The 24,234-nt window shown below is 42.3% G+C and overlaps 1 protein-coding gene across 3 annotated transcripts in view; it reads right to left on the bottom strand.

Annotated features, from left to right (window-relative positions):
* Positions 1 to 2,610: 2,610 nt before the first annotated feature.
* Positions 2,611 to 24,234, bottom strand: part of LAMP2 (lysosomal associated membrane protein 2) — a 41,478-nt gene continuing 19,854 nt past the window's right edge. Inside the window, exons 4-9 of one of the 3 annotated variants that reach the window (XM_073641074.1) lie at positions 23,476 to 23,631; positions 17,006 to 17,202; positions 14,808 to 14,930; positions 14,584 to 14,638; positions 13,648 to 13,815; positions 2,611 to 3,706 (exon numbers count right to left, since the gene is read on the bottom strand). In XM_073641074.1, coding sequence (XP_073497175.1) covers positions 3,564 to 3,706; positions 13,648 to 13,815; positions 14,584 to 14,638; positions 14,808 to 14,930; positions 17,006 to 17,202; positions 23,476 to 23,631 — 842 coding nt within the window. In that variant the 3' untranslated portion in view covers positions 2,611 to 3,563. Of the gene's footprint in view, positions 3,707 to 5,652; positions 5,919 to 9,865; positions 12,003 to 13,647; positions 13,816 to 14,583; positions 14,639 to 14,807; positions 14,931 to 17,005; positions 17,203 to 23,475; positions 23,632 to 24,234 lie in introns of those variants that run through there. The other 2 variants (XM_073641076.1, XM_073641075.1) reach the window with 2 other exon arrangements.

Raw genomic sequence — 24,234 nt, 5'->3', positions numbered from 1 at the left:
AGCAAGCGCCAGGACCGTATCTTAAAACTTTCAGCTGCGGGATCGGACTACCAGCAGTGCCGAGCTTGCTCAGGAATGGCAGCAGGGTGGTGTGAGTGCTTCTGCACGCACCGTGAGGCGGAGACTCTTTGAGCAAGGGCTGGTTTCAAGGAGGGCAGAAAAGAAGCCACTTCTCTCCAGAAAAAACATCAGGGACCGACTGATATTCTGCAAAAGGTACAGGGAGTGGACTGCTGAGGACTGGGGCAAAGTCATTTTCTCTGATGAATCCCCTTTTCGATTGTTTGGGACATCTGGAAAACAGCTTATTCGGAGAAGAGGTGAGCGCTACCACCAGTCTTGTCTCATGCCAACTGTAAAGCATCCTGAAACCATTCATGTGTGGGGTTGCTTCTCAGCCAAGGGAATCGGCTCACTCAGTCTTGCCTAAAAACACAGCCATGAATAAAGAATGGTACCAGAATGTCCTCCAAGAGCAACTTCTCCCAACCGTCCAAGAGCAGTTTGGCGCCCAACAATGCCTTTTCCAGCATGATGGAGCACCTTGCCATAAAGCAAAGGTGATAACTAAATGGCTCATGGAACAAAACAGAGATTTGGGGTCCATGGCCTGGAAACTCCCCAGATCTTAATCCCATTGAGAACTTGTGGTCAATCATCAAGAGACGGGTGGACAAACAAAAACCAACAAATTCTGGCAAAATGCAAGCATCGATTATGCAAGAATGGACTGCTATCAGTCAGGATTTGGTCCAAAAGTTGATTGAGAGCATCCCAGGGAGAATTACAGAGGTCTTGAAGAAGAAGGGGCAACACTGCAAATATTGACTTGCTGCATTAACTCATTCTAACTGTCAATATAACCTATTGGTACTCATAATATGATTGCAATTATATTTCTGTATGTGATATAAACATCAGACAAACACTAATAAAAACCAGAGGCCAGCAGATCATGTGAAAATATAATTTTGGTGTCATTCTCAATACTTTTGGCCATGACTGTATATACATCCCAGGGACGGAACGTTTAGACTATTGTGCCGTATGTGATGAATGGCAGAAATGTTGCCCCATCGTTAATGTGTACCCTCTTTCACATCTTTAAATAATCCGCTGTCCAATAAGAAATATATCAATTGTTATATCACAACTTGTCTCTGCTGGAGAAATACATTTTTTTCTGTATAAAACTTTAAGCATCTTCTACAGCCACAATGTAGCATTTTCAGTGTAAAGACAAATTATTAGTGGCCCTTGTGTGCAGTAATTGGGGCAATGGATACCTGGAGCAAGCAGCTCACCAGGCAAAGAGCATAGCATGATACACCTGAAAGGGGTCGCTGGGAACAGAGATACAATGGAGAAATAAAAATGTAAAATTTAAAATTCAATATACCTTTAATTAGCACATCACAATTATTTTCTCTAAAGTACATTAAAAACGGCCACCATAGTTTTACACTGACAAACAAGTTAGTAAGGACAGGAAACGGAGCATGTGGCGTAAGAAGTTCCGCAGCAGTGATTTCTAGATAGCTTGGCAGTACACCCTGTGCAGGTTATCACTGGTCATTCAGAGAAATAGGGTGCACAGCAGTGTGAGCGTGTGCAAGGTGACCTACTGCACATGCTCAGTCACCTACCCTACTAACAGTCTAGGACAGGTCGCTGTCAGCGTAATGAGATGGTGGCCATCTTAATGTGCTATAAATACTAACACCCTAGTCAAAACAAGTGCAATTTGCTAATTGAAGGCACTTAGAAACCCATTGTTGAATGACTTTTTATTCCATCCCTGGAAAACCCTTTTAAGGATGCTTCTTGACAAAAACTTGTGTTACATGTAACATATTAGAATTATGAATTTTATCTACAACTTTGTCTATCAGAAAGTGGTAGCTTAAAGAGAACCTGATGCATGGTGCCCAGTCCGTGAGCAGCAAGTATCAGGCACTGGCTGTACGATCTCAGCCAGGCATGTGGGACTGTGAAATGCTGCGGCAGCTTCTCCCCGTCTGCTGGCCTGGATGGACACGTCTCTGCATATTCATGCAGCGGTCAAGGAAACCTGAAGGGGACCCATCAGTCCGACTATTCTACAGCGCAGCTGGCTAAGTTATTACAGCCAGTGAATGATACATGCTGTCCGATATATGGGCAGCATGCATCAGCTGACAGGTTCAATTTAATGGACACCGTTGAACCTTACACAATTCTAATGCACAGAATATGACCTCAAAAAAGGTATACCATTTTTTTTCTGCGTTGGGGTTTAGGTGTTACCAGATTTTGCTGTAAGTTTTCTCCTATTAATAGTAATCAGTCAGGGCATGATACTTTTGTAGGGCCACAGCGTGCATACCACCTCCCCCAGTTACACCCCCCAAAAAACAAAACACGAACATGCTATAACTTGCGTTTCAATGCTGCTCAGTCCTTCGCTGGTCTCTACATCCTATTGCAGCAATGATGTCCCAAACACATGGACACGTGGTAGCTGCTGCCAATCACTGGGGCCAGTGATTGGATAAGCGATCATTTCTTGTGGGTGGAGATGAACCAGGAAGTAGAAACCAAATAGGGACCGTCAGAACCAGAATCTGGGAGATTAGTATAATTTTTTTTTTTAGGTTTTTGTTATTCTGAGCCTTTAAAAAAAAATTTTGAAGCTGCCAACCTGCCTTTTGTGCCTGGTGCCGGCTCAGAGCAGTCACAGACCGCTCATGCGCCTGTTTCTTTTCCGCTCTGCTCTGTTGATGGGGCGTGAATGGCAACATCATGCTGACTGACAGCTGGATCCCAGCTGCATAACTGTGGGAAGCTGGCTGTCAATTAGCATGACATCGGCAGTCACACCCCATCAACAGAGCAGCCCGGAAGAGGAAGAGCTGCTCTGCATGCACAAGTGGCGGGTATCGTGCTCCTATCCTAGTCGTTACGTCGACCTTTGGACTATTAAGAAAATTTAATATTTTAGCAGGACCTCACCAACCAACCTCACCTTATTGGTGCAGAAGAAAGATAGCTGAATCCCTTGAACTAGATTTAGTTGAAAAGCGCTGCTCTAGAACATACAATTTGAATTTTTTTGGAGTCTGGAAAAAAAAACAAAAAAAAAACCACCCAACAAAAACAGAACAAAACAAAACTCCACACCTTGACTCATTTACATGTTCATTCTATAGTTTCTTTCCTGTGGTTTGTTACTCTGTACATGCTAGCCCTATCGGAGCTGAGCATTTTCCAGGTGAATTCTTAAAGGCGTTTCTTTGATTGGATCCAATCCCGTTCTGGCATAACACATCTGGCCATCACTGACCGTTCATTGGTGGATGGTGGTTCGAGACCATAGACTCCATGTACAAAAATATCAGTCTCTGAATAATGCACCCAAGAGCTGAAATCATACACAAACCAATTCCAAATTTGCGGGGTTTTTTTTTTTTTTTTTTTAAACCAACCATCAGAGCTTTAATATCACCTATGCATAGAGATGTTAGCATTGTACAAGAATAAATTATTTAGTTGAAAGTATAGAAAGGAGAAAAAGGAGTTTAGCATCATACAGATTGATAGCCCGTGCGACTTTTCTGTCGTCCAATTAGGTAGGAGACAAAGGCAAGTATTATCAGAAATACAAGAACAGCCCCCACCACGATCGGAATAAGAAAGCTCAGATCAGAGTCAGCAAAGCAATCTTCAGCTGTTGGGGAAAAGAGAAGAAAGCATGAGAAGCAGTTCAAGGGTCCATCCTATTCTTAAACCATTCAGACATATCTGAGGTCCATATTCCCTTCTTTTTTAGGACTAGTTTGTATTTTTTTTGTTTTTTTTTTAAATTTGTGCCAAATTTAATATGATTTTTTTTGCCAATATTGGCCTGGGTTTTGCTTTTTAAATGCTTATGGCAGATTCACCTATATTGCGACTCAAAAAAAATAAATAAAAAGAAAAGAAAAGTCACATTTCCCTCCAGAGTGATTTTGCAGAACATGGGGAGAGAAGGAAAAAAAATACAGAAGGGACCACAGACCTCAAATATTGCAGAAAAACAATGCCTTAAAGGGGCTTTCCCATCATATACATATATTATAGGTTGTGTGGACTGTGGAGGTCCAACCACCTGTTAACAAAAAGGTACAGACCCCATGAATTTACCAATCAACTGCACCAGAAGAGACCAATTGTGGCGATTTTTCTATAAACCGACCTGGTGTCTTGTGACTATACCTTGATGGTACATTATATATTAGAAATGAATATGGTGGAAAAAATGCCTTAAAGGGCAGCTACATTAGCCCAGCTGTGCTTCTTCCCCCCGCAGCCAACAATGGAGTTTTGATAAAAATTATAGACAAAAGACTTTATATTTTAACACCATAGGTAAAATACTTCTAATACATTACTGTTGATCCATCATTGACCACTGTATAAATGTGATAATCAGAATGGCACACCACACATGGCTTCACCATGAGCCTATACTTTATCATATAATGATACCATGGGATGAGTGGAATGGAGAACATATTGCTGTGTGTGAATGGTATTTTATAACAGGCGAACATACATATGGCACGAGGAAATAGAAATCTTAAATATGATTAGGATTTTTTTTTCAAACTGTTTCCTCCAAAAACAGCATTAACCCCTTCACCACCTTGGGTTTTTCAATTTTCACGCTTTTTGCTCCCCTTCATCCCAGACCCATAACTTTTATGTTTCAGTTAATATGGCCACGTGAGGGATTATTTTCTGCGGGGAGACTTGTACTTTTGAACGACAACAGTGGCTTTACCACATCGTGTACTGGAAACATTTTTTAAAGTGAAGTGAAATTGCAAAAAAAAAAGTGCAATTCCACAATTGTTTTTTGGTTTTGTTTTTTTACCATGTTCACCAAATGCTAAAACTGACCTGCCATTATTATTCTCCAGCTTCATTGAGAGTTCGTGGATACCAAATATGGATTTTTTTTTCTACCACTTAATTAAAAAAACCTATACATCATACGTACCTATACATCAAAGGTTGTAAAGGGGTTAAAAATAACTGTCAGCACATGACGACTGTTCAATTCAAATCCCGCCGCTCGGTGCTTCACTGCGGGGCCAATGATTTATATACACCTTCCCACTCGCTTGTTTTCTCCTCCATTTACACATGCCACCCTCTTTGATTGACAGCTCTGGCTTCATAGAGCCAGAGAAGGGAGGAGATCGATGGAAACAAGCAGTTGGGAAGGTGTATATAAAGGATTGGCCCCGTCACGGTGTACTGAGCGTCTGTACTTTGAGCAGTCGTTCTGTGCTGACAGTCCCTTTAAAGTTTTTACCATTGCTGCCATGCAGTATCAGGCTCATGTCTGACTGAGGACAGCATCTGCATGGAAACCCTTCAGTTGGACATTACCAGTCCCCTTGTGGTTTTTGTCAAATTGTGAACTTATTCATACAATACAATGTGTTAATTTATGTAAACTTGGAACAGAAATCGTGAACATATACAAATTGCACACATTATAAAAGGTAAACTAGCATTTATTAGAGTAGTGTTCATATATGATAATGCAAAGATTAATACATACATTCCCATATAGAAGTGGTACTGGACATGATGAAATACAAATCAGTAGAACACAAAAAATAAAGGCTCGCATTGAACGTCCTGGAGAAATTAAGCTTAAAGGCGAATACTACAGTATGCAGTAAAGTCAGTGCTGATGTTTTTCACTGTGCCAAATATTTCCAGCACCAACGTCAACTCTTAGAATCCTTAAAAGTGTTCATATGCAGCTGAACGCCGATTCCTTAGACCAATGAAATAAGCCACCATCACTAGGACTACAAGGACTCCCAAAGCTGCTCCCACGACTATTGGAACGGTGAAGTTCTGATCTGCAAAGCAATCTTCCGCTACGAGGAGGACAATGAACAAAAGGAGAAAAAAAAAAAAAAAAAAAAGCCTCACATTTATGCTGAAGGGATAAAAAGGTTATAAATAAAAACAAAACAAAAAAAAACAAAAAAACAAAGGACAAATTTGAGGGTATGCTTCTAGTGTCCTTGCAAGTTGTACAAGCTTCGCCCTCTTGTACCGTTTTCCCCTGTTAAGATGATTCACAATCCATAGTCTCTATAGATCGTAGTTCTGAGAAGGATCAGTTGTAGTGATGATCAAGGTCTCTGGTTTTCCCTTCTCAGTCAATTTAAAAAGAAAAAAAAAAAAGAAAAAAAAAAAATCTAGATCCATTCATAGTGTTATTGGTTGCACACGCTCACTAGCACATCAGTCACACAGGGCTGATCCCTTTGTAATCAATGGAGGTCCCAGTAATCCTGTCTATGACTTATGGTCACTGGATCCGCAATTGATCACAAGAAAGGAGGTACCCTTGAGTGGTTGAAGTGTTAATGAGCAGGTGTGACCACTGCTCCATTAAAAGGTCTAATAATTAAAGACATTTAAAGGGAATCTGTCAGCGGGTTTTTGCTATTTAATCTAAGAGTAGCATAATATAGAGCAAGAGCAGCTAATTCCAGGGATGTGTCACTTACTAGGCAGTGCTTTGTTTTTTCAATACAATCAGTGTTTTATCAGCAGGAGATTAACATTACAAGGCTACATCTTGCTGCCAGGTAGTCAGGCTAATCTGTGTAACTCCACCTCCACCACTGACTAGCAGCTTGCTAGCAATTACACTTCAGCAAAGCATTTGATAAAGTATCTCATACTAGCCTTATTGAAAAAAAAATGACCAAGTATGGATTGACAAAGCTATGGTTAGGTGTATTTATCCTAACTGGCTCAGTGATCAGACTCAAAGAGTGGCAATAAATGGTTGCACATCCATTGGAAGAGTGGCTCTTTCCTGGTCCCAGTATTGTTCATAAATGATCTAGATCGGGAACGGAAGGTAAACGAATCAAATTTACAGACAATGCAGAGCTAGGAGGAATAGCTAACACTAGAGAAGGCAGAGAAAGGATTCAGAAGGATCTAGATAAGCTTGAACAATGGGCAGCGACTAAGGGCCCCGTCACACTAAGCGATGCAGCAGCGATCCCGACAACGATACGACCTGTCAGGGATCGTTGCTGCATCGCTAATACATCGCTGGTGAGCTGTCAAACAGGCAGGCTCACCAGCGATGAGGGGAGCAGCGATATCGTGGAAAGAATCGTTCCACGATGTCCTGCTCCCGTTACCAGCCTGCTGCAAGCAGGAGCAGGCTGGTAACTATGGTAAACATCGGGTTACTAAGTGCGCGTGTGCCCCTAGTAACCCGCTGTTTACCATGGATACCACTCTGCTACGGTGCGCGGGAGCCTCCGCGCACCGTAGCAGAGTGGTATCCATGGTAAACAGCGGGTTACTAAGTGCGCGCGTGCCCCTAGTAACCCGATGTTTACCATAGTTACCAGCCAGATCGTTGGTCCTGCTGGTCACACACAGCGATGTGTGCTGGCCAGCGGGAGGCCAACGACCAAAAAAATGGTCCAGGACACTTTGCAACGATCAGCGACCTCACAGCAGGGGCCTGATCGTTGCAAAGTGTCACACACAGCGACATCGCTGGTGAGTCACCAAAACCGTGACTCAGCAGCGATATCGCTATGTGAGACGGGGGCTTAATAGAATGGTATTTATCAGGGAGAAATGCAAGATTCTACATCTGGGCAAGAAAAATGAAAAGGACATCTATAGAATGGGAGAAATAGAACTAAGCAACAGCACGTGTGAAAAAGACTTGTGTATACTAATAGATCACAGGCTGCACATGAGTCAACAGTGTGATGCAGCAGCAAAAAATTCTGGGTTGCATTAACAATTATACAGTCCCCCCCTCTACTCTTTGGTCATACCTCATCTGGAATAAGGTGTAGTTTTTCAAAATGTGGTGCCCAGAACGACAATCGAAAACCTGAAGCAAGTTCAGAGAAGAACTACCAGGATGGTGAGCGGACTGCAAACTATGTCCTACGAGGAACGGTTAAAGGATCTGGGAATGTTTAGCTTGCAAAAAATACGAATAAGGGGAGAATTAATAGGCATCTACAAATATCTGAAGGGATGTCACAGTGTAGAGGGATCATCCTTATTCTCATTTGCTCATGGAAATGAGATTAGATATTGGAAAAAAAAAAATTCAACAGTGAGGATGATCAATGAGTGGAACAGGCTGCCACATGAGGTGGCGAGTTCTCCTTCAATGGAAGTCTTCAAACAGAGGCTGGACAGACATCTGTCTGAGATGGTTTAGTGACTCCTGCATTGAGCAGGGGGTTGGACACTGACCCACAAGGTCCCCTCCAACGCTAACATTCTATGATCCTGTAAATTCATGATGTACACAGGAAGCTACCAGTCAGTCACTCTGCTACATGTGAAACAAGGATTCTACCAAAAACTGCCCTAAGTAGCCCAGTAAGTGACACATCACTGGAATCAGGCTCTAATCCTACATTATGCTGCTCTGAGATATTATAGAAAAAACATGCTGTCAGATTCCCTTCAATGGAGTAATGGTTGAATATACACGGTGGGCTTTGACCCCCCACCCCGTTCTCAGAATAAGGTCACGGCCCCGCTATCAGTATTTTTTCTAAGGAGTGGGAGCCAAAACCAGGTGAGGAACAGAGAAAAAGGTATAATAAATGCAGAATTGGTGACTTGTTTCTATCACCCACTTCTGAGAAAATATACTGACCGAACACTGACCAAATACTGATAGTGGGGCCGTGCCCTTACAGAGGTCTCAGCAGCCAGACCCTCAGCAATCATAAGATTAAGTGATAAACATTTCTAATATACTGTAATGATCGATCAGCCAAGGGTGGCATTAAAACCAATACCATTGTCCATGAACTCTGTTATAATCAATTTTTATTACGCCTAATGCAGGGTCTCTGGATCAGGGAGTTGTGCACGGTGTAACGCATGGATCTTTGGTGTTTGACTCTTTGTATCATGTATTACCACCCTAGGCCTTGCACTAGTCAAAAGTGTAGCCCCATAGCATTCATCTTAATGGGTTCTCTACTTAAAAAAAGGGGTTGTTCACAGCTGGACATCCCCTTTAAATGCCCTGTAAAAAAAAAACAAAAAAAAAAAACACAACAACTGTATACTTTACTTCTTGGCCTGGAGTTGCTCCTTTGTGTCCCCCAGGGATCTCATGACAAAATATCACATCAGCGTTGTGGTGAGCAGTGGTTACTCATGTGGCTTCTCTTTATGTCACAAGTTTGGTGGGGACGCTGGGCTTAGAGAAGGGGCAGGTGAACAGATCAGTCCACCGGCATCCTAAAAACCGCTATCTAATATGCAATTTCCCCTTAAAAGGGATATTCTCATCTTTAAGATCCTATTCCAGTATATAGTAGGTGTAACAATAATATTAGTAAATAACTTGAATTAGAAAAGTAGTATAGTTCTTGTGATGCACTATGTCTCTTTCATCATGTGCAGGCATTGCAGGACCTTAGGTATCCTTGGTTACAACCACTGATATAGTGACAGTTAGCTAGTTGCTAGTGGCTGTTACCATGGATCCCTAAGGTCCCGCAATGCCTGCACGAGGAAAGAGACATAGCGAGTCAGAAGAACTACATTACATTTCTAATTGGAGGTGTTTGCGAATATTTATTACACCTATTACATATTGGGATAGGATCTTTGAGATGGGAATACCCCTTTAAACGGGATCAAACCTTTAGAATTCGGTTAATTCCAGTATGGTAAGAGCCATCTTGTGACGGCTACTGACAAATGATCCTATTCAGTTTCCTGAGCTAATAAAGGCTCAAAAGAAAAGAAAAAAAAAAAGAAAAAAAAATACTAAAATAATTAGCATCCCACATTATTTGAATCACTCGGTTTTATTGTTTGGTTATAATGGTTCTCAGTCATTTATAATCAATTTAACCAGACCAAAATCTTACATACAAAGATGAGCACTACATACAGGAGCAGAGGGACGTTTTTCATGATTTTTTTTTTTTTATTTAATACATTTCATTACAGAAGAAATCAACAGTTGTTAGGTTATACTTCTGGGTTGACCATTGTAAAGGTTATAGATTATTCCACTGAATCCAAGTGTGAATGTAGCTGTAACGCCTGTGTGTGACCAGCACTCCAGTCACATCTATACGACTGACGGAAGGACAGATCTGTCAGCCCCATAGAAGAGAGTAGTGCAATGATCAAGCATGTACAGCGATGCTACATATACCTCATTTTCAGGATCAGTGAAGGCCCCAAAACTGAGACCAGCATTCAAAAACAGAGCACCTACAGACATGTGATCAATGCATATGAACTGGGCACCAATTTAAAGGGAACCTGTCATATAGAAAATGATATCCAATCTGCCGGCAGGAGGAGCAGATCAGATCGATATACATTGTTGCGGGAAAAGTTTCAGTAAGCCTTGCATATTTATTGATATCCCTGGTGTTTGTAGCATAGAAGTCCAGGAGGCAGTCCTACTTAGTGATTGACAGTCTTCCCTGTATGACTGTGCTGCAGAGATCGCCGTCAATCACTCTTTAGGACCACCCACTGGACTCCTATGCACACAAACAGATGTCCATGAATAAAATACAATTTCACCAAAAATTTTTTAAAAATATTCAGTCTTGAAAACTATATAGTAACATATCAGTAAGTATACATATTCACACAATGACTGATGGCTAGTCTATGCTGATCAAAGAAAACAAAAACACTCAAAAAGCTACATAATCATAAAACACAACGGGCCTCCTTTATCATAAGGGTAAATGCATGAGTAACGGAAATGCTGCAGACTTTTCAAAATCTGCAGCGGATTACAGTACTAGCTATGTAGAGGAACGGATCTTTAGAAAAATCTGCATCATATGGATAAGTCTGAAGCATGGTGGACTTCACCCCTTTCAATCTGCATAAGTAACAAGCCACCAAGTCACAGATATCTCCTGCCAGATCGGTGATCAACTGTCTTTTCTCTTCAACCAATCATAGATCAGCTTTGATATCCTAAACTGCTCAGAAAAAAGGTGATTGGTTGCCAAGAACAAAGTTATTTTTCTGCTAGACCCCGATATCGGAGATGCTATATTCTTGGAAGCCTCTCAGAGCTGGACTTTGATATGAGGGTCTCTGCTGGTGGAGTGATGTCTAGCGTTGCCTGGATTCATGTTAATACTCTACTTATGGGACCAATGTTCTTATTATCTGGTAGTGGTATAGGAGGCAGGGAATGGCGGTGCATTGTGCTGTATTTGGATGTAACAGGTGTGGACTTCACATTTTAGGGCATTGACGCCTCTGATCTGGAGTCTTCGGTAACATCCATCACTTGTGATAAGAAAACGCCACAACAATGACCGACATGAGGTTTTACTGCAACCTACAGCAGTTTTTAAATCAACTGTTAATGGTCAAGTTTTTTTTTTTTTGGGGGGGGGGGGGGGGTGTGAATACCGCTGTTAACATGCGAAATTGAGAGCTTGATAATTAATTTAAAAGGCTTATTTTTCTGAAAAAACAGTTTTTGGCCATCTTGGTGGTCACTATGAGATGTCTAAATTTGGAATAAAACAGAAGCCGCTGCAAAACTGAACATGGTCAGAACTTCGAAAACCAATGGCCGGCTTCCCTTTTATGTTAGCAGCACTAGATGAGAATCACACGACATTGACAAGAGAAAGGACTCCGACTACCTGCAACGCGGATACACATCAGCATCACATAGCAGCTGCGCACGTGCAAGTGGTCACAATTTGAGAAAGTCAATAGTGGGGTAGGACACATGTTGCAGATTGCACCAGCTTCAAAAAGTGCAAAAATCAGAGGTCAGCGCGGTGATCATTATAGGGTCTGATATCCGGCATAGGTTTTTCTTCTACCAATTAAGTAAGCAATGACAATAATGACAACCAGGCCTGCAAGTGCAGCGCCAATTATGATTGGAATTACAATGGAGTCGCTGTCGAGGAAACATTCAGAAGCTGTAGATGGGGAAAAAAAATAAAATGGGTGAAAAAGAAAAAAAAAATAAATGAAGTATAAATAAAAGCCAAACCATAAAGCCGGATTCACACCTCCACGTTTCATGGTGTAATGCACTGACCGGCCCGGGGGTCTCCTGCCCAAATGTTACAGCTTCATACAGAAGGCCTTCACATTCAGGTCAGAAAATCTGCGGCCGGGGCTGATGGCGAAACCCAGATGTGTGAACCCGGCCTAAAACATATCAACGTATTCAGTAATCATATGCTTGGAGCAAAAGTAGAGTCACAAGTAAAGGTTATAAACCAGATCTGGCTACTGTTAACACTGAGAAAGGAAATGCTTATTAGAAATTATTAATTCTTGCGGTTACATTTTCCAAAATTTTTAGGGGTGCAGTGGAAAGCCGTACTGATTATTAGGAACTAAAACTCCATATTTTATAACTTTTAAATACTCACTATAACCTAAAGATGCCACATATACCATGTGCTATAATGTCCAGCAATGGGCACATTTCATGCTAGCAGCTAAATTGCTGAACTTATTAGATCTGCTGATGGGGCTGCCTTTCTATAGGATTCCTTGGTTGCAAGCAGGCATCCCAATCCTTGGGCACCATATGAACAGTGTGCTGCGCCCGTCTTTTACCTACTGGCATTGTTTGCCAATTTTTATTTTTTTAAGACAAGAAATGAAACCTTCATAAATCGGTCAGGATCAGTGGGACTCTGAAGTCCCATCACATTTGTATGGTTTATAGGAAGTGGTACAGGGGCTTCAAAAAGGTGTGTGGGTCAATGCAACAACTTTAGTTTTTAGATCCAATATATACAGCAAATATAAACCTGCCAAGTTACTACAGCAGGGGTGTTAAGAGGTTTGGGATAAGTCACAGCCGCACATACACTGCAAAACTGCCAAAGCAGCTGCGGATATAGCCGAGAGCCCATTTTACAGGTACACAATGCTGCACCCACAATCTAAACCATTCATAGATTTATACAGAATCGGTAAGCAAACTTGAGCCAGGTTTTATTCCTCAGGTTTTGTCCTCTAAGCGCTGATGTAACTTCAGTGTAAGGCCTCATTCAGACCATCAGTGATCTGCGAATTGGGCTGTAGTCTGACAAAAAGAAGTTTCACCTCTTCTTCCAAGTGAAACAAGTGGTTGACAGAACATTTAATAGTGGCACACTGCATGGCGACATTATCCAATATCCTCCACCCCATTCATTGTCTTTAAACGACTAGACTTCTATGGAAACTGCTTTTCCCCCATGAGTAACAGTTATCTCCTGTCCAGATTGCTGATGGTCTAACTGCTAGGACCTGCGGCTCGTCCCAAGAACTGCAGAGCCCAGTCTGAATGGAGCTGATGTTGAACATATGCACCTCAACTCATTAACTATGGCACATGGTATAGGCCCACTATCAGGATCGCTGGAAGTCCCAGTAGTTTAATTAGTAATCCAATTAATAAAAACATGGATCCATCTGCATGGACAACTAGGAAAGTGAAGGGGGATCCTATTACTACAGGTCTCGGACCTCACTCAATACCATGCTTGTTTCAGCAGAATGACCCTTCATGGATACATTATCTACTCCGAGCAGCAGTATAGTTTTGGCACACTTCCTTACCTTCATCATATGTTGCATTGTGAACCCCAAAGGGCTGAACCCTCACTTCAAAAGTGTTAATGGAAAGGTCTTCGGATACAATGAGGAGCTGCTCTTTGTGGCAAAGGTAGGACTTTCCCATCGACGCTTCCCACAAGCTCAGGTTATTGTTTGATATATGAGAAATTCCTGAAATGCAAAACATAAAATATTGCTTAAAAAATACCAATCACGGCAACGCTCCTGAAAATTGAGGCTAAACCAAGGAAACAAGCCTGTAAGGATGTGTGGCATATAATGCATCCTAATGGCATGTTATTGGAATCGCCAATCTGAACAATGTCTTAAAAATGCGCCTGTACATAACTTTTTTGGCGACACAGTTTATATGCGTCACCTGTACCTGCCAAGTGGATGACCACCATAATTCATTACTACAGCATGCACCATGTATACTGGCAACCTTAAAGGATTATTTCCATCTTCATAGATGGCCGTTGTCGGATGTTGCTTTTAAAAACAAGCACTTTTGCAATTTACTATTCGTTAAAATTTGCAACCTTAAGATTTTAAGACTTTACTTTACAGTTTGTCGCCTAACAGACCGACCACCAGTACAGTCTAGCTTCTAGGTGCTACAATGAAGCCTGGTGGGATTAGGAGGTAGCTCCAGCGATGATGCCAACTTTAGAGCTGCACTTAGAAGCTCATTAGAAAAGAACTTGTCAACACTGCGCGTTTTTGACCACCGCTGCAAGACCGCAATGGTGAACGGTTTCCTAGCCAACAAGCTGTAAATGAAAGTTAATATCTCAAAGAAGCAGAGACTTTAAAAGTAAATTGTTTTCTTTTTTTGTTTTTTTTTTCTCTGTTTTTTCCAGACCACAGCTCAACAATACCCATCTATGAAGCTGGAAAGAACCCTTAATAAAATTCTACACATAAGCATGTACTTGCCTGAACCATTTGCGAAGGTGACATTAACTTCATGAAGATAAAAGGTTTTCTGCCGCTGATAGAGAAAAAAGGTGCAGATCAGTATATTGGGAAAGCCATCAATATAGTTAGGATTTCATAACTGGGAAGCTCAGATCATTAACAAAAGATTTAAAACTATGTACTCAATTCAGAAATTAAGAAAAAAGAAAAAAAAAAGAAGTGCAAATTGCTGAAAGACTTACAATAGAGAAGGAAAAGTCCAAGATGGTGTCACTGTCGTGGAGCCTCAGAAGAGCGCTTTCATTGCCACAACTTCCTGAGCTGATGGTAGCATTAGGGTTAATATTAAACAGCTTCCAAACATTCTAGAAAGACAAATATAATTACAAGTAAACCTACAGAATATCATTGCTGTATATACTCTAGAATAAAATGGTCAAAACCTGATCATCCTGACAAGACTGCTTTCCCATGTGAGAAAGGATATGCACAGACGTCATTAGGGCTCTCACACACGTCAGTGTCTTGAGCACATGTGGTGTGTTTCCACACAAACTGGAGACCCTGACACACGAGGACCCATTCAAATTAACGAGTCCGTGCACATGTCAGGGTATTTCCACGGACCGTGTGTCCATGGGCAAAACAAGCTAACATGTCTTTTTTTCCTCACAGCAAGGCCGCAAAATGTCCCGCACACTGACGACACATGGGTGACATCCGTGTGTCATCACTGACACGTACCGGTGCCTGGGAATCAGCGGTACAGTTAGTGCTGATCCCAAGCGCCAGGTGCTGAAGGAATGTCTCATCATTGTCCCCTGCTTGTACTGCGATCAGCGCAAGCAAGGGACAATGAGTAGTATTCTGCTCACGCTGTGTCCTGGTGTAAAAATAAAAAAAATCCTTATACTCACCAGTCCTAAGTGTCCCCCGTGCTGTGCTGAGCTCACAATGACAGGACAACACTGAGCTCATCGGAGGACAGGGGCCCACTCGCTGCAGCAAGTCATTCTCCCCAGCTCCTCTGCGTGAGCGGTCAGATGGATTATAGCGGGGGACACTTAGGACAGGTGAGTATACAGATCATTTTATTTTATTCTTATTTTTACAGGTTTAGGACACAACGGGAGCAGACTGCTACTCTCAACATTGTCCCCCACCTGGTGCTTGGGAACAGCGCTAACTGTACCGCTGATTCTCAGGCTCCGGTACGTGCAATACTGATGCGGCACACATATCATACATACAGATCTCTCAGATACTGGTTTTTCCAGTACCAGAAATATCCGGACGTGTGAAAGAGGCCTTACTATGTTTTACTTCCTTCTCTTCTGAACGATTGATGCAGTGCCGTTTCAAAGCTCAATTTTACCCCTCTTTAGAAGCTGCTTTCAACTGCTGCTCAATAAGATCCCTTACTATACTCAAATTGTTTGTGTATGGACAACTTACTATTACCATCAGTTTTATGGCTTTGCAAGAGCCATTACTTATTTATTGAATATTAGAAAAAGCCCATTTAGAAAAAATTTGTATGACAGCAATTTGTGAAAAAAAAAAAATATATATATATATATATATATATATATATATATATATATATATATATATATATATATATATATATATATATATATATATATATATTAGGAAAGGCGTTTGAGAAAAATAATCCTGGCTATAAACATTTAGCCAGGATCTGATTCACGCTGCCTGCGGACTAAGCACCGGACCGGTAGTTTCCCTTTAAACAAATTAGTCTTTTTTGATGACAGATTTCCTTTATGCCTTCCAGTACACCCTAGATTGGTTGTGTGTACAGAGCGCCATACACACAGTTGGTGCCAGCCGCAACATACAGTCGGCACACACTATAGGTTTGGCATTGCCTTAATTATACAGACCCGAAGAATCGTGTCTCCAGGTCATTTTTTTTCTCTCCACAATGCAGTGAAACCCAAATACCAATGGGGGAATTTAAATTTTGAATACCCATCTTTCCTTTTAGCATTTCAGTATATTTTAAAAGTATTTTTATTCTTTTTTTTTTTTTTTTTTATAAGTGAAAATAAAGCTTTTATTTGGCCATGTCATGGCTCTAGGAAGTAGGGTTGGAGAAAAAGTAAAGAGCAAAAAACGAAAATTTGCCCAGTCACGGAGGTGTAGGCAATCACCTTGCTACATTGATAACTACAATCCCTGGTGTGTCCCGCAGTCAGCATCTATGGCACATTCACATGTGGCAGATTGGGTGCAAACAGTTTTGTAATGGAGAGTCAGTTCCATACATGTGACCGGAGTGTTTCTGCAGAATAGGAGCAGATTTCGGCATGCAGATGTATGGCACAGGCACAAATGTTAGCACCAAATCTGCAGTTCAATGTGCATAAAACTCCAAGTCAAGCTGGATACAGATCTAATTCATGAATAGTCTTACATGTCCACCAACAATCACAGATGCATTAAGCTGCAGGCCCATGGTAGCCATCAGACATGTCTCGTTGCCTCTTAAGACAAAATAGTTGCCAATGCTGGGTTTATCCTCGGGTTTGGGGGTTGGTTTTGGAGATTGTGTAGTTACAATATGAGTAGTTGGAGCGTGGGTCGTTGGGAGGTCCTCACTGCAGTGGAACTCTGAAATATAGGTAGAAAAGGCAGTTATTTGAGGGTAATAACACACACACACACACACACACACACACACACACACACTGGCCTAATACGTATTGTGTAGGTCCCCTTGTGTTGATCCATAGAGGTGTAGAGTCCAGAAGCCCTTCAATGCCATGGTATCTGGCACCAATATGTAGCTAGAATTTTTTACCCATGTTCTCTTTGGTGCTCCGGCTAACCTGTGCTGCTGGTGGCTGACAATACCCCTTTATAGCACATCACTTATTATTTGCTCTACTTACAGGATCACATTCACATATATTTATAATATAACCACATATTCTACATGCATGTGTAATAACATTTGTATATGGTCAAATTAGCATTATAAAAATATTTGCACATTAATTTTGCACTATTCTCAGCACATCTTGCACGACACTTGCATGTTCCGCATAGAATACCCTCCATGTCTTTTGTTCTTCCCCTTTCTATCATGGCTGCGGGGAACGGTGTGTGCTACAGTGCACATGTACCCAGCTCGCATCGGGAGCGGACTGACTCGACAGCGCACTGACTCGACAGCGCGTCACTGGAGGGTGTGTCGCCCTTCATGACAAGCATCGTGTCCTCCGCTCTGGATGTGGATGTCAGTGCGCATGTGTGATCGGTGTATATTCTATATTGTACTCAGTTTGTTAAAATCATGCTTCCAGGGATTATAAATCTCAGGAGTCTTGATAGCACTAGCACATTAAATGTACAGTGGATATGGAAAGTATTCAGACCCCTTTAAATTTTTCACTGTTTGTTTCATTGCAGCCATTTGGTAAATTCTAAAAAGTTCATTTTTTTTCTCATTAATGTACACTCTGCACCCCATCTGACTGAAAAAAAACAAATGTAGATTTTTTTTTGCAAATTTATTAAAAAAAACAAACTGAAATATCACATGGTCATAAGTATTCAGACCCTTGCTCAGTATTGAGTAGAAGCCCCCTTTTGAGCTAGTACAGCCATGAGTCTTCTTGGGAATGATGTAACAAGTTTTTCACTCCTGGATTTGGGGATCCTCTGCCATTCTTCCTTGTAGATCCTCTCCAGTTCCGTCAGGTTGGATGGTGAACGTTGGTGGACAGCCATTTTCAGGTCTCTCCAGAGATGCTCAATTGGGTTTAGGTCAGGGCAAGTCAAGAATGGTCAGAGTTGTTCTGAAGCCACTCCTTTGTTATTTTAGCTGTGTGCTTAGGGTCATTGCCTTGTTGGAAGGTGAACCTTCTGCCAAGTCTGAGGACCAGAGCACTCTGGAAGAGGTTTTCATCCAGGATCTCTCTGTACTTGGCCGCATTTATGTTTCCTTCAATTGCAACCAGTCGTCCTGTCCCTGCAGCTGAAAAACACTCCCATTGCATGATGCTGCCACCACCATGTTTCACTGTTGGGATTGTATTGGGCAGGTGATGAGCAATGCCTGGTTTTCTCCACACATACCGCTTAGAATTACCACCAAAAAGTTCTGTCTTCGTTTCTTCAGACCAGAGAATCTTATTTCTCTCATAGTCTGGGAGTCCTTCATGTGTTTTTGAGCAAACTACGCGGGCTTTCATATGTCTTGCACTGAGGAGAGGCTTCTGTCGGGTCACTCTGCCATAAAGGCCCGACTGGTGGAGGGCTGCAGTGATAGTTCACTTTGTGGAACTTTGTCCCATCTCCCTACTGCATCTCTGGAGCTCAGCCACAGTGATCTTGGGGTTCTTCTTTACCTCTGTCACCAAGGCTCTCCTCCCACGATTGCTCAGTTTGGCTGGGCGGCCAGGTCTAGGAAGACTTCTGGTGGTCCCAAACTTCTTCCATTTAAGGATTATGGAGGCCACTGTGCTCTTAGGAACCTTGAGTAATGCAGAAATTCTTTTGTAACCTTGGCCAGATCTGTGCCTTGTCACAATTCTGTCTCTGAGCTCCTTGAGCAGTTCATTTGAGCTCATGATTCTCATTTGGTCTGACATGCACTGTGAGCTGTGAGGTCTTATTACAGACAGGACTTGATTTGGAAAGGCACACACCTATCAGTTTAATTAAACACAGCTGGACTCCAATGAAGGAGTAGAACCATCTCAAGGAGGATCACAAGGAAATGGACAGCATGAGACTTAAATATGAGTGTCTGAGCAAAGGGTCTGAATACTTATGACCATGTGATATTTGTTTTTCTTTAAAAAATTTGCAAAAAATTCTACATCTGTTTTTTTCAGTCAAGATGGGGTGCAGAGTGTACTTTAATGAGAAAAAAAATTAACTTTATAGAATTTACCAAATGGCTGCAATGAAACAAAGCGTGAAAAATGTAAAGGGGTCTGAATACTTTCCGTACCCACAGTATGTGGATTTTATTATAAATTTCCCTGTAGCCTCTATTCATACAAATTTAATTAAAATACATTTATTGATGATTATTATTATGACAATGATATAGAATAATCATATACATAACATCATTGGCGAAACATACACTGCTCAAAAAGATAAAGGGAACACTCAAATAACACATCCTAGATCTGAATGAATGAAATATTCTCATTGAATACTTTGTTCTGTACAAAGTTGAATGTGCTGACAACAAAATCACACAAAAAAATCAACAATGGAAATCAAATTTATTAACCAATGGAGGCCTGGATTTGGAGTCACCCCCACAATTAAAGTGGAAGAACACGCTACAGGCTAATCCAACTTTGATGTAATGTCCTTAATACAAGTCAAAATGAGGCTCAGTATTGTGTGTGGCCTCCACGTGCCTGTATGACCTCCCTACAACGCCTGGGCATGCTCCTGATGAGGTTGAGGATGGTCTCCTGTGGGATCTCCTCCCAGACCTGGACTAAAGCATCCGCCAACTCCTGGGCAGTCTGTGGTGCAATGTGACGTTGGTGGACGGAGTGAGACATGATGTCCCAGATGTGCTCAATCGGATTCAGGTCTGGGGAACGGGCGGGCCAGTCCATAGCTTCAATGCCTTCATCTTGCAGGAACTGCTGACACACTCCAGCCACATGAGGTCTGGCATTGTCCTGCATTAGGAGGAACCCAGGCCCAACCGCACCAGCATATGGTCTCACAAGGGGTCTGAGGATCTCATCTCAGTACCTAATGGCAGTCAGGCTACCTCTGGCGAGCACATGGAGGGCTGTGCGGCCCTCCAAAGAAATGTCACCCCACACCATTACTGGCCCACTGCCAAACCAGTCATACTGAAGGATGTTGCTGGCAGCAGATCGCCCTCCATGGTGTCTCCAGACTCTGTCACGTCTGTCACATGTGCTCAGTGTGAACCTGCTTTCATCTGTGAAGAGCACAGGGAGCCAGTGGCGACTTTGCCAATCCTGGTGTTCTGTGGCAAATGCCAAGCGTCCTGCACGGTGTTGGGCTGTGAGCACAACCCCCATCTGTGGATGTCGGGCCTTCATACCACCCTCATGGAGTCGGTTTCTAACAGTTTGTGCAGACACATGCACATTTATGGCCGGCTGGAGGTCATTTTGCAGGGCTCTGGCAGTGCTCCTCCTGTTCTTCCTTGCACAAAGGCGTAGGTAGCGGTCCTGCTGCTGGGTTGATGCCCTCCACGTCTCCTGGTAGCGCCTCCAGCCTCTGTACGCTACGCTGACAGACACAGCCAACCTTCTTGCCACAGCTCGCAAGATGTGCCATCCTGGATGAGCTGCACTACCTGAGCAACTTCTGTGGGTTGTAGAGTCCGTCTCATGCTACCACGAGTGTGAAAGCACAACCAACATTCAAAAGTGACCAAAACATCAGCCAGAAAGCATTGGTACTGAGATGTGGTGTGTGGTCCCCACCTGCAGAACCACTCCTTTATTGAGGATGTCTTGATAATTGCCAATAATTTCCATCTATTGTCTACTCCATTGGCACAACAGCATGTGAAATTGATTGTCAATCAGTGTTGCTTCCTAAGTGGACAGTTTGATTTCACAGAACTTTGATTGACTTGGAGTTATATTCTATTTAAGTGTTCCCTTTATTTTTTTGAGCAGTGTATATATGGACAAACGTGACACCAGCATATTGCTTTTCAGGCAGGAGTATTAATTCTCTGCAGTAGACATATCCCTTCCCCTCCTGAGCTACTTTTTATTTTAATAGGTCCTTGTTGTGTGTTGGTTTTATATATGATTTAATTAAGTGCATTTAAAAGATTGATTTTGTCCTCTATATACCATTTTTTTTGTGGCTTGCCCCTTCTAAAGGCCCCGTCACACATAACGAGATCGCTAGCGAGATCGTTATGTGTGACGGGGCCTTTACCTAGCCTGCAGGCAGAGTCTATCAGCGACACGATCACAGTACAGACTGTTTCCTCTGACTAACAGAAGGAAAGACATTTCTATTGGTTGCTCTGCAGTACACACTAAGCAGAGACCTGGCTGTAGGGGAATGACTGAGCATGTGTATTGTGGTATACAAACACTAGGTGGCGCCATAGTAAGTCAATGTCCTCTTCACAGCAAATATTAGTATTTTTCATCTATCCAATGGTGGGAAAACCCTTTCAGTTAGAAAGGTGCAGACTCCATCAGCCTTGTTTTTTTCCTGCACAGCCCATAGATGCTCAAGTCGGTAGCAGGTGTATGAAGCAGACTCATGGGCTGAGTCTGCACTGTACACGGCAGATAATTGACTTCTGTGGGGCGATAAGAGTGAGGCGGTGTGCCCACGATGCAGATTTAATGCATTTCCACAGCAATGCATTAAAAATGCTTGTTAAGCTGTCTGCCGTGTTTCTCAATGATAATCCGCATGTGCCCTGCACATGCTGCGGAGATGTGAGCTGCAGATCATTATTGCGGAAAAATCCGCAGCACAACCAGTTTGGGTGTGATTTTGCAGTGAAATCGTGCCCATCAACTTGCATTGAACCACATAACACCCGCATGTATACATGTGGACATTATGCGGTTCAATGCGCGGATGGTACCCGGGTTGGGAGAAGTGGAGGCCGGTTGCATGGATTTATATTGTGTGACCAGCTTGTCAAGCACTTTTCCAAGTGATGCTCAAAATCGCTTGGAAAACCGCATGCAAAATCTGCACGCCATGGAGATGCAGAAATGCTCAGGAAATTTCTGCTTCAAATCTGCATTGTGGGAACTAAGCCTAAACTTTACTTCCCATATGTATCAATGAGCCATGAAGGCTTAGGAGTCTGCCAGTGACCTGGCAACAATCACCGCATTCTGGAAACAGCTGAGCACAGCAGCCGTTCCTGGAGCTTCCCTGTCCCATCTGTCTAGCCATCAGCGTGGCCCTCGTCAGTCAATAGAGCCCGATACTTGTACAGTTTCCCTGCTTCCAGCACATCAAGAACTGAGTGTTCCTTCCCTGCCTAACACTCCTCAGACAGACAGGTACCTTTGAAACAAGACAATCATTGTTATTCACTTCTCCCATTTGTGGTTTTAAGGCGATAACACACACACACACACACACACACACACACACACACACTACATGTGGCCAAAACTACACCCAAACAATGTGCAATGGTCACATGATTAGGCTTCAGAGCGTGTGTGTGCCATCTGATGATGGATCCCTCAGTATATACCTGTTACTCCGAAATGCTGCAGTGTTTCAGGAAAAACAATCTACGAGCCTAGAAAACCCTGTTGAAGCATCGTAAAGAATATGAGAAATGAAGACACTATTCTTTACTTGCTGTTAAAATTCTGCTCCCGAGCGGCGACATGTGGTGATGGGACCTCCAGTTACAATCCCTTCCAAGCACAGAGTACAGAGATTTCCTGTCTATGCTGTGAGCAGAACCTGTCAATCACAGCCCTGCATGCAGGAGGCGGGACTCCACCAGCAGCTGAACCCTAGAGAAGAACCTGCATGAGAGCAGTGTGATGCCTCAACTGGGTCTTCTGGTTCTCCCTATCCTGAGAGTGGATACAAGAAACCACTACTTATTGGCATTAAGTGGTTGTAATTTTTGTCTTTGTCCTTGGATTTTCAATTCACATTATTAAATTCAATAGCTTTCATACAGGGGGATCCATTAAAGTTTTGGAGCTTAGGGAGGGAAGGTGTCTATGTATTGTATGCCCTGATGCAGGTTTGCTGCACCTCTCTCACCTATTGGTATTTGGTGCTCATCCACACTCATTTTCTTCATTGTAATACAGGAGCCAGTCTCAGACTCATGCTGCCATTAGTTTAACATAATTAGTATAGTCCAGACAAAAAAGAACATACCCCAAGAGTCAATGCACTTACCCCTTATTACCGTCACATCCTGAGCATATGCCAGCAGGGAAACATTCCAGTAGTCTTGTACTACATTTTCCGTGATTAGGTCTTTATGTTGGACACATGTGTAGGTTTCATTAATTGGTATTGGATCATTAACAGACTTAGTTGTAGTTAAAAGCCCTAGAGGGGAAAAAAATAAAATGAGCAAGTGTCTCCCCGTATGGATCAACATTAAGAAACCACACAACCAAAATTTTCAGAGCACTTTTGATCACTTCCAGGCAGTTAAGTAATAGTCAAGAGCACTTGCATTTTGTGAAATCCCACCAATCACATAACAATGGTCGCTATATCGCCAACTAAGCCTGCTGCGCCCACTCCAGGGCTTCTCAACACTTGGATGCCACAAAGAAACTATACAGGAAAAAGGAATGGCAGCCGACAATGTAATATAGGGGCCGTAACCATACACAGAGGACCTTGCACCAAATTTTTCATGTTGAACTTGACACGCTGTGATCCTGCCTCTCTGTTGCAGAGATATTAGCAATCAAAGTATTGGCACATAATGAGTTAACTTTTAAGTCCAAGTGGTTGTTAACAGAGCAACTTGTACAGAGAGTCCACTTCACAGTGAAAAGTCTGATAACACCCACTTCACTGGGGAGGTGTACTTCTCACTGTACAAGTCGCTATCTGATCAAACCCAACTCATTATGTGCCAATACTTTTATCGCAACAGAGGCAAAATTAAACAAATTCTTTATTCTGCTTTTCAGCCAC

Source organism: Phyllobates terribilis, unplaced genomic scaffold (genome assembly GCF_046119375.1).
Source record: "Phyllobates terribilis strain yellow unplaced genomic scaffold, ASM4611937v1 Scaffold_7__3_contigs__length_470593459, whole genome shotgun sequence".
NCBI classification, from domain to species: domain Eukaryota; kingdom Metazoa; phylum Chordata; class Amphibia; order Anura; family Dendrobatidae; genus Phyllobates; species Phyllobates terribilis.
This window is presented reverse-complemented; position numbering and strand designations above follow the sequence as displayed.